The 11029-nt window shown below is 28.6% G+C and overlaps 2 protein-coding genes across 2 annotated transcripts; one reads left to right on the plus strand and one right to left on the minus strand.

The window, feature by feature from the left end:
• Positions 1-1809: 1809 nt before the first annotated feature.
• On the plus strand, positions 1810-8112 carry LOC108722216 (protein NPC2 homolog). The gene is made up of 4 exons (XM_018447198.1): positions 1810-1956; positions 5681-5794; positions 6084-6265; positions 7895-8112. The coding sequence occupies exons 1-4, from the start codon at positions 1869-1871 to the stop codon at positions 7976-7978; spliced, it is 468 nt and encodes a 155-aa protein (XP_018302700.1). The 5' UTR covers positions 1810-1868; the 3' UTR covers positions 7979-8112.
• Positions 8113-8344: 232 nt separating this feature from the next.
• Positions 8345-10690, minus strand: LOC108722204 (serine/threonine/tyrosine-interacting protein). The gene is made up of 5 exons (XM_018447187.1): positions 10312-10690; positions 9826-9942; positions 9356-9507; positions 8890-9078; positions 8345-8753 (listed from the first exon to the last, which is right to left on the minus strand). The coding sequence occupies exons 1-5, from the start codon at positions 10321-10323 to the stop codon at positions 8537-8539; spliced, it is 687 nt and encodes a 228-aa protein (XP_018302689.1). The 5' UTR covers positions 10324-10690; the 3' UTR covers positions 8345-8536.
• Positions 10691-11029: the final 339 nt, after the last annotated feature.

Below are 11029 nucleotides of genomic sequence, written 5' to 3' on the forward strand. Positions count from 1 at the left end.
ATATATATATAAATACCCAAAGTAGTAATAAATTTGACGTTATTTGTCTCTATTTTAACATCTGAATTACATCAAATTAATTGTTATTATTGGGAATTAAAATATATGTATATTAATAAATACAGAATAAAACATCAATTATTTGCGTTTAACAAAAAAATTGATAAAGTTAATTAGGATAATAATAAGTATATTTAAACATAGCCGCAATTTATAACATATTTTATTAAAAGAGATATATTATTTGCAATGTATGTACATGGATATAAACTTTAATTATTATGACTTAATATAAATTAGAACTTAAAAGTCATATTATAATAATTCAAATACTTTCTAACATGACGTCAAAATGACGTCCTTGCAACGACGTCATTAATTTTGTGACAGAACGTCATTAAGACGTCATTTAGTGACGTCAGCCATGGTCAGTAAATGACCAAAATTTGACGTCAAAATGACGTGTATTTGCTACCTGGATAATATAGGTCAAGGGGAACAAAAAAGTTTTATACCATTTTGAGATATTCGCTGCAGTTTTCGAATTAATAAAGAAAACGTGTAAGCCCAGAAAACGGTGAAGCCGTGTCGCGTGAATTCGTAGCACGGCTAGTGTTCTTAATCCGAATAAATTCTCGGAAAATTTGGGAAAAAATTGGGTTTTTTTCGGTTTTTTTCTTTGCCATATTTTTCCAGTCTTTTTTTCTTTAACATCGAGTGTTGAAAACAAAGAAAGCGAAGACGCTGAGTGTAAAAAAGTGTAAGCAAGGAGTACAGATCTTAAGTTTGTTCTTTTTTTATATTCCAGAACTGAACTTTCTGCACAAAAATATTATCCTTTTGACCTTTTCTTTCCAATATGAAAAGAAAAAGAGGATTGATAAACTATGTAAAAAGTTTAATGCCAGAGTATGGAAAAAGAATTTTCTTATAAGGATATTATTGTTATTACATACGTATTTCTATGCTGTACGACAAAGTTTAGTATGTTCGTAAATATCGTAATCATATCAATCGTTCGTTTCGTATCTTTCGTATTCGTTCGTATTGTTCGTAATTCGTATCAATCGTATCATTGTATTTGAAATTTGAGACAAATTTTCTATTTTTTTAAATAAAATAATTTTTTAAAATAATTTAAAGCAACATTCTATCATTAAATTCAAATATAGGCGAAAAAGAACCTATTAAAAGAATTTTTTTTTGGAAAAAATGGAAAAAATTTAGATTTTTCCTCGATTTTATATATTTTTCCGAAAAATTAAGAATACTCTAAGAGAGTATTTTTTTTAATTTTTCTGAAGAATACGAAAAAATTTTAAAAACACTCTTTTAAAGTGTTCTTAATTTTCCGGAAAAATAAAATCGAGGAAAAAATGTGTATTTTTCGGGGAAAAACCATATATATATAACCTTATATATATATGTATAACCTTATATATAGTATATATATAAGGATGTCTCATAAGTTGATAGTATTTGAGTAAAAAATCATTGAAGACTAATATTCGGCAATTTTTAGTAATTAATATCTTGTTAACTGCGAAAATTGCAAAATAGTAGAGGACTTTTCGACTCAGTTTAGTCCGTTCTATCTACAAAAAAACGTTTGGCAAAAACTTACAGGACACCCTGTATATAGAAAAGCCACGACGATTGAAAAGGTAGTCAACTGTTAAAGAAAAAAAAGAAGTATCATTAAAAGATATATATGATAAACTTCCTATCTCAGCTCGATCGGTACTTCGGCAACGAGAACCGATTGGAGGCGCTCTTTCATTACTAGGGGGGAATACAACATGTTAAAACAACTGCAGTATTGTAGCAGCCATCATTAGCTGTGCGGAAGCCGTACGAGCAACAGTAACATGGTCCGAATGGCGATTGTCGTGTTTACGCTTTTCTACGCGTTATGTTGTTTCGCGCCCTGTCTTGCCTTCGAGTTCGATGATTGCGGTGAGTGCGTGTTTTATTATTGTTAGTTAAGGATTAACAGAAAATCATCATTTGTAATAAATCTATTCTGAATGAAAAATAATGTTAATAATAATAATATTTACTGAAGGGATGTTGCGTTTTCGGGATTTATCCATCACGCGTTTAGAAACTTGAAGAGACCCAATGTTAAAAAATAGTCCATTTTAGCCTCAAAGCTTGTTCTATGATGTGCTTTTTTAATATTCTGTTTCTTTCCAGTATCCGAAAATCAGAATTTTGAATTTGGTTCGACAATGATTACATGAATCTATATCTATCTATTTCAATTCCCAAGGAATTGAAATAGATAGACATGGATTTGTGTAGTCATTGCCGAATCTAAAATTCTTATGGGTCAATTCTAAGCAGAATCGTAAGACTCGTAACGTGTTCTCGTAAAACTTGTATATATATGAGAACTTATGATTAGTATTCTAATTTTATGCATATGTATCGTAAGACGTACGATTATTTTCGTAAATATCTACAATTTTTTATAAATTTTATGGCTAGTAAGAAGCTGTCTGTAAAAATATTGTATAAAGGTATAAACATTTAAAATATATAGGAATATGTTACGAGCCTTACGATTCTGCTTAGAATTTAGGCATTTTTTTTGGATACTGGATTGCTTTTTGTTATTTTTTACATCTTATCTTTTTGCCTCTTATATCTCGTTTTCCGTTGCCCGAGATAAAAGTTAATGAACATTGGAAGAAACAAGAAACATATGGCAAGAAATACAATCGTCGATAAAACGATCGCAAAAAAGGGAAAAAAGCAAGATACAGGAAACAAAGAGCACATTGTAGATCAGACTTAAAGATATAAGTAAAAAAATCAGGGTTGGTAAGTAATGCGTATTTGTAACGTCGTTACCGTTACAAGCTATTTGTTTCTTCTGAGTAATGTTCATGGTAATGTAGTCATATGTTTGGGGTAATGGTAATGATTTCATTAGTTACTTTTTTCGTTACTTTATTTCTAGCCACGTAAAAGTTTTAGTCGTAACTAAACCGTGTAGTGTATATATATATATGTATGTTTTTGAGTTTTATTTCTCTACTAAAAGATAGAATTCTGACTTCCCTTCAAAATATTTACCGTAAAAATCTACATATAGCGTTTTTCATTGGTAGCACTAGTGAGCACTCAATGCACTTTAAAGCGTTGTACATAAATCGACGTAAAGATGTATGTTTAATAAAAATATAGGAATGAGTTAAAAAAAGAACCGTAAAATTCTCAATACATTTTATTATGCTATTTGATAAAATATACTTTAGGCATTTTATCAATTGAGATACCTCATTTTTACATTCAGAATAGAGTAGTGTATAACGGTTTCAATGTGCATTGAGGTCTGCCAATGAAAAACGCTATATTCTATTAGTGTCGAAAAAAAAAGTAACGAAAAAGTAACGACTCGTTACATTTTAAGTTATAGTAACGAAGTATATAAACGAGCTACTTTTAGAAATCAATAAAGAATAATGATAACGAGTTATTTTTTAGAAAAAAGAACGGTAACGGTAACGAGTTATATTTATGAGGTAACGTTTCCATCTTTGAAAAGAATAGTGTTTTTTGTAGATTTTGACCCGAATACGAAAAATTTCTGGCGTTTGGAAAATATCTCGAAAATTGAGCATGAACAAGATATACTTATACACATTTTAAAATTTTTGCTCAATTTTCGAGATGTTTCCCAAATGCCACGAACTTTTTAATAATTTTATCATATATGCAGGAGATCAAAATCTAAAAAAAACCACTAGGTATTCCTTTTATTTACACTTGTGAGGCCAAATTCGATCACTTTTTAATAACTTCCTTCTTTTGATAGTAAAATGAAACTATAATTATATTAAGTATAGCATGCAAAATTAAATTAATTGACATAAATATTGTTAATTGTAACCGATGATAATATATATATGATATATATATGATAAGGTACTACTAAAAAAGCACTGAATCTTCAAAGATTTATTATGTTATATAGATACATATTATTAAAAATGATATATAGTGTTAAAAATTATAAAAGTTCGATCCAAGATGTTGAAAGGGAGGCATTCCTTAAAATGAATGTTCCGTTTGTTTGTTTTAAGGAATGAAAAAAAATGCCGAAGAGGATAAAAATCTCTATTGTAAGAAGGGAAGAAAAAATTATTTTTATGTCCATTGTACTAATGTAGATTAACTTTAATCTCGATTTAACTTGTTCTTTATTTAATTCTTAAAACTAGAAAAAGATAAAAAGTAAGTTAAACCAAGATTAAAGTTTATCTACATTGATAAAGATGGACATTAGTGACGCCTTCTAAAATTTATTTTTTCTTTATTTGCCTTCAAAGCTTAGAAGCATCCGTCGCTGATAGTGCGCAGGAAGGCGTAATGTATATGTGTTTAAGAAAGCCAAGTAGATCTAATTTCAACCAGTTCAGGTTTCAACAGTATAATTATAGATTTGCATGTATGATATTTGAAATTTTTTATGTTTTTCTCTGATGTTAAAAGATATTTATCGTGGTAACGCGAGTTTATCATCATCTTTTTATATCCATGTTGTTTAAATAAACTTCATGATCACAGCGAAATAATAACGACGATATACATCCTTGCTATTCATTATTATTCCTATTTCATAAAAATTTCCTATTTCATAAAAATACAATTATAATGCAGTTTTTCTTTACAATATTTAATTTGTATTTCTATTTTATATTCCTTATATTTCACTTTTTTATTTTAAAAGGAAATATGAATACGCGTGGTATGCAGAAAGCAAATAGTAACATTACACGAATGTTATAATTTCCAACTTAATAATGTAACTGTCGTGTACAATATTACATTTATATTGAGTGGAAAATTATAATATTAATGTAATGTTACTGTTAGTGTGTATTTTTTAGTGGGTAGCTAATCTATTTTGAAAGAAAAATGTCTACTGTTAATATGCAACAAATTTTTATTAAATATATTATTTTATTATAGTTTAATTATAAAATATATCATTTTTCATGACTAAGCGGCGTGCTGCGTTTTGTTTGTTATTGTGAAAGTCTGATTATGTTATCAGTTCATAATGCATGTACCGTTTTATCTGAAGAATGATGAATTTAATGATGTTTGACGCATATCGTTTACTTGAAAAATAAATGGTGACTCGCACCTTTCAAGCTTAAGTCATTTTATACGAGAATTGAGTTATCATCAGAGATAGTAACAAAAAGCATGCAGGACAAAGTACGGAATGTGTTGTTGATGCCATCTACACAAGTACAATATTATTATTTAATGATAAGAAATATTTTACATAAGGAGAATTCGTCCACTAGAAATTATAATAAAATTTCATGAGAAATTTTGTTAGTGAATATAATTAAAATTCTTGAAATTTTATTATTTAATATTTTGTTACTAAATATGACCTGTTTTATAATTACAAAATTTAAACAGTTTTATAATTTTAATTATTTCCCTTGGAAATTTTTAATTTATTAATTTATGTAAATAAAATATAATGTAACCCAATCATTATAAAATTAAAGAGCAGTTTTTTAAAGAGTCTACTTTTTAAATTTATTTAATATGTATATATATCTTTCCAATATATTATTATTTGTTATCTAATTTGTATTTAATACATTTATGTTTTCATTTAATATAGTCTTCATATTTATTTCCATCTTAGGCTCAACATTAGGTAAATTCACAGAAGTAGTGATCTCCGAATGTAGTACGTCCGATGAAAAATGTAACTTCGTGCGCGGTACTAATGCAACTATGTCTATCAACTTTAAACCTAGTGAGTATGAGAATTATATCCAAATCACACGTCCAATTTATCTCTCTCTCTCTCTCTCTCTCTGTGACGATTTAATTTTAATTTAATGATATTAAATATATTTAAATTATTAGTTAAAAATACATATTTAAGAGATATACATTTTTCTATAATCTATATCATTATATAATTATAATATTTGATACATGGTAAATTAAATTAAATTAAATTAATTATAGATCTATAATATATTATTAAGCAATGATCGTTTTGTAACTATAATGTATTATTTTGTGCATTTCTTTTACAGACAAAGATATCTCACACATCGTTGCACGTGTTTACGGTATACTGAATATCCTTCCGGTACCTTTTCCATTAAGCCAGCCTGATGTGTGCAAGGATCCTAATGCTGGGCTTAAATGTCCTTTACACAAGGATCAAGAATATCATTATATGACCATGATGTCCATAAAAAAGAATTTCCCTTCGGTAAATAGCCTTACATATAAACTTTAAATTTACCTTCGGTAAAATTTAAACTTTATATGCTATATATATTTCTATTTCTTTAAGAGATTTAATTTAGATTTTATTGATATTGGAATATAATTTATATATGGTATATACAAGGTGTCTATAAAGTCCTATCCAGGCCATATATCTCGGAAACAATTTTTTAGATATGAAAAAATGTCTCGGACAAAAGTTGTAGAACATTAAGGGGGACATATGATAAAAATATGGACTTGATCTTGAGTTGCTTTCTCAAGGCTAGGTCAATGTGATCGTTGTTTTCTTAAATAGAATTCCTCATTTTTTATTGCATATTCTTGTAGCTTACCTCGAGAGCTTTTCAAAACACTATAATAAAATATTTTTTCTTTAAGTACTTTTCGTTATGAGGATTAAAAGTTACAGTACCGCCGGCATTAACATTACCCAAGGTGTCCGATCGACGGCTAAAAACCTCTTGAATGTTGTTCAGGATCATGACCTAGATAACATTTATCAAAATCAAGGCCACTGGAGGTTGTTCCTCTTATTTTCATTTTTGCACTAAAAATTAATCATTTTTACGTAAAAATGAAAATAAGAAATACAATCACCAATGGCCTTGACAAATGTTATCCAGGTCATGATCCCGAACAACATTCAAGAGGTTTTTAGCCGTTGATCGGACACCTTGGATAATGTTAATGCCGGCGGTACTGTAACTTTTAATCCTCATAACGAAAAGTACTTAACGAAAAAATATTTTATTATAGTGCTTTGAAAAGCTCTCAAGGTAAACTATAAGAATATGCAATAAAAAATGAGGGATTCCATTTAAGAAAACAACGATCATATTGACCTAGCCTTCAGAAGGTCCCTAAAGGTCAAATATACGTCAAATATACGAAAATATGGTCATCCATATTTTCATCATATGTCCCCCTTAATGTCCTATAACTTTTATCTGAGATATTTTTCCATATCTAAAGCCGTTTCCGAGATATGTGGCCTAGGTGGGACTTTATAGATACCCTACATATACAGCCATTGACAAAATTATTAGGCACCTTATTTATTTAACAATTTCTTCAATTTATAAGGAAATAAATAACACTATCTTTATAAATGTTATCATTTATTTCTTAAATAATCATATAAACTAATATTTGCTTGGTCCGCCATTATTTTTTATGACTTCTGCTATTCTTTTAGGTAAGCTATGTACTAATCTTTCGCATATAGTAGGTGATATTTTCTCCCATTCTTCGAAAATCGCTTTCTTGAGCTCAGATTTGATTGAGGCATATTTTGAAATCTCGGATAATATGTTAACAATAATAAGATAAAGAATTGCCTAGCAATTGCTCGAAACAAGACTGATAACGTCCGTATTATTCGAAGTCGAAATGCACACTAAACAGTTTTGTACATATTATCATTTCTCTAAGAAACTTATATGCCTCAGTTGCTTGACCTTCTCACAAAGTCAGTAGCATAAAACTTATTTTCTTTATTTTTTCAATTTATTAAAAATTCTAATTAAGCCATTAAAAATATCTTATATGTATATAATGAAGTTTTAGACTTATGTTTAATTAATAAGTTTTAATTCTTATTATGTTGCAGGTGAATGTCAAGATTAAGTGGGAATTTGTGAATGAGAACAACGAAAAAATAGTGTGCATAGAATTTCCTGCCAAAGTTACGTGATTCCAAGGATGTTATCTCAACAAATGAAAAATATAGAAAAATATTGATGATTTTACCTTTATAGAAACATGAATGTGTTATTTTTTAATTAAATATTTTGACATAAATTTAATATGTAATATTTAACTTCAAATATTGCCATGTCAAAACATATTAATGAAAAAATGATGACAGAAATAAATATAAATTAAAAAAAAAACACATTTTGTTGGTACATATGCTTGTATATATTTTAAATATCAACTTTTTTAATTATAAACGATTTAGAATCTCAATAAATAAATAATACATTATTTCGTTATTATGTTTTTTTAGCATTTTATTAGATATTTTTTTTTTGTCAAGTCTCTAATTTGATAATTTTCTTTTGTGAATTATTTGAGTTTACAAAACTCGCTTTAAAACAGTTATAAATGATAATAAAGAATAAGAAAAATAAAATAAAATAAAAATTAGTAGAAAATGCAAGGAGCTAAAAAAAGGAAAATATTTTTGTTCGTCCGATCTAAAATGAACCTTGGTAACTTCGGTTTTTTCCCTATTTTCTTTAAGTTATCATCAACTATTTATTGTGTTCTCGACCTTATCTTGCGATCGATTATCCATTTCAATCTGATGAATTGTTCGCTTACTACGTTGAACTTCCGAACTTTGTTGTTCATTTCTCAGCGTTTTCTCTGCCTGATAGATAGGTTCATATTCTCTTAGTTGAATCATAAAACCTTCGTTCGGATTTATGCAGAATCTTCTTTGTTGCACCATCGAATATGCGTGCCTAAAATAAATATTACAAAGATTTTTCGGTATTGTAATTTCAGTAAACAGAAGTGTAAGAATTACTGAATATGTAAAATAAATGTATAATTCTGTAATTCAGACAAAAATATTGTTATTTATAGAAAAAAAATTACATTTGTGAAAGTTCGTATGTTTCCATAACATATGCCAAGACCAATGCGGCAGATCTCGAAATACCAGCATTTCCATGAATGAGGACCCGACCGCCTAAATTTAAGGCTTCATCAATGAATGCTTTCACCTTTTTGAAATGTTGAATGATATTTTCCGTTATTGTGTCGGCGATTTCCAAGACTAGGTATCTTTAGAAAATATAAGCACACAAAATATAATTAAATATAAATCCATAAAGAGAAATCAAAAAGACACATTGATTCAAGATCAATTAAATCTTAAGTTGATGTATCACTATGAAAAAATCATGAACCTAATCATAAAATTGGAATATAAAATAAAATTAATAATTAAAAATATTAAGAAGAAAATCAGAAATAAGAACTTTTTCAAGTTCTTAGACTCGTTCTCATTCTTTTTTTGTTAAGCCACTATCAATAAGCTGTTACAATTAAAATCACGTACTTGAAGCTGTTGGGAAAGTTTGGCTTTATAAGGTTTGCCTCAATAGCGTGCCTGACACAAACTATATGTGTTATTCTATGATCAAGCAAAGATTGCAATTTAGAGCGGCTGGCAGCACTATACGGACCAAGAAACACACCAGGTACCACTTCCTATAATACAACATAGACATAGTTGTATATTAAATTGATATATAATTTTTGTAAAAATAAGCAAAAAAATTAAATGTATACTAATTTTTTACAAACTATATAAAACTATACAAAAAATTAAATGTCTACTAATTTTTTACGAACTATATAAAATTATAATTCAAAAAGAAACTTTTGTTGATCGATATTCATACACACAACATTTGTTTATCAATAGAAAATTAATAGATTATTGCTGGTAAAGTTTGACAACATTTGTTGAAAGTCAAACATTTTATCAATATTTTGTACACTATCTTATCAATTTGATATAATCACCTGCATGTTTCTTCTCATTGTATAAGTCCATTCTTTAGGTCTCTCTACCCAGGGGATATTAGGAATTTCTGGGCAATCATGGTCAGATTCTGATTCATTGCCTCCTCCATTGTCTTTCTGTAGAAGCAATTAATATATTCATTAATCTTTAGAAGACTGTGAAAATCATTCGTATGTTTTGTATCTCATTATATGTTAAAAATATACTTTTTCTTAGAATAAAATTTTCAGGAAAATTTAAGGTAAAAATTCTGTAGCCTTCTAAAGGCTTGCATTAGCAAAAATTTTAAGAGAAAGGGCTAAATTTTTTTGAACTCTTAATATTAATGATACATAATATTTGTAAAAATAATAAAAAAATTTAATATTGTAAATTATAACCTATCAAAAGTATTATAAGATATAAGAAAGCGTGTTATGCAAGAGCAATAAGTTTATCTTCTAAGCCGTAATATTTATTTTGTTGTGTATATAAGCTGAACATACAAATCCGTCCATTATCGGGAGAAAACGGAAACCGGAATCAAAGATACGAGATCCATTCAAAATAGAACAAATCTGGTGTCAACGCCATTGCTAAAGCCTAGTATTTTGCACGTCCCCGCTTGATTATCGCTGTTACAATTGTTGCATAGTCTAGACGATGAGCGTACAATTTTGCTCCACTGACTCGCGTAATCCAACGACGACGGATGTTGCCCTTTATTGACTTTATTCCTTCACGCAGATATACTTGTTGTTAAACGAACGCTCGAGTTCTCTAATCGTCATTATCTACAAGAACTATACAATGATGCAAGAATACATGACTTCATAACCTATCATCATATTATATATACATATGTATATGTATGTTGCAAATGTACGTATATACCACAGAGAGGAGAGAGAGAGAGAGAGAAAGCAAAAGAAGCTTAAAATAGCCAGAGATAGCCTGAGATCTGATGGGCGGTGTTTTAAATGAAACTTGTCTACTGGCGCCTCTATGTGCACAAAGCATAGAACTATATGTAGCCATAGATATATTCGACGGGTAACATATCTACATTTTTCGACTTTGGGAGCTTTCCAGCAAGAGACACAAGAGTCATCCTGTCCTTGTTCGATAATCAGTAAGAAACAAAGATAAATTAATGACTCTTGTGTCGTGATAATTTGTGCCTCTGCTGGAAAGTTCCTTTGTTACCTACCATTACATATTATA

This window comes from Mycetomoellerius zeteki, unplaced genomic scaffold, assembly GCF_001594055.1.
Source record: "Mycetomoellerius zeteki isolate Tzet28-1 unplaced genomic scaffold, Tzet1.0 scaffold199, whole genome shotgun sequence".
Classification (NCBI taxonomy): Eukaryota; Metazoa; Arthropoda; class Insecta; order Hymenoptera; family Formicidae; genus Mycetomoellerius; species Mycetomoellerius zeteki.

Excerpts from the sequence above, each read along its gene's own strand:
- LOC108722216 (XM_018447198.1), top strand. The coding sequence starts at position 1,869 with ATGGTCCGAATGGCGATTGTCGTGTTTACGCTTTTCTACGCGTTATGT. Across the intron at positions 1,957-5,680 it reads CTTCGAGTTCGATGATTGCG|GCTCAACATTAGGTAAATTC; the intron begins GTGAGTGCGTGT and ends TTTCCATCTTAG. Across the intron at positions 5,795-6,083 it reads GTCTATCAACTTTAAACCTA|ACAAAGATATCTCACACATC; the intron begins GTGAGTATGAGA and ends TTTCTTTTACAG.
- LOC108722204 (XM_018447187.1), bottom strand. Across the intron at positions 9,079-9,355 it reads AACTTTCCCAACAGCTTCAA|ATACCTAGTCTTGGAAATCG; the intron begins GTACGTGATTTT and ends TATTTTCTAAAG. Across the intron at positions 8,754-8,889 it reads ACATACGAACTTTCACAAAT|GCACGCATATTCGATGGTGC; the intron begins GTAATTTTTTTT and ends TATTTATTTTAG.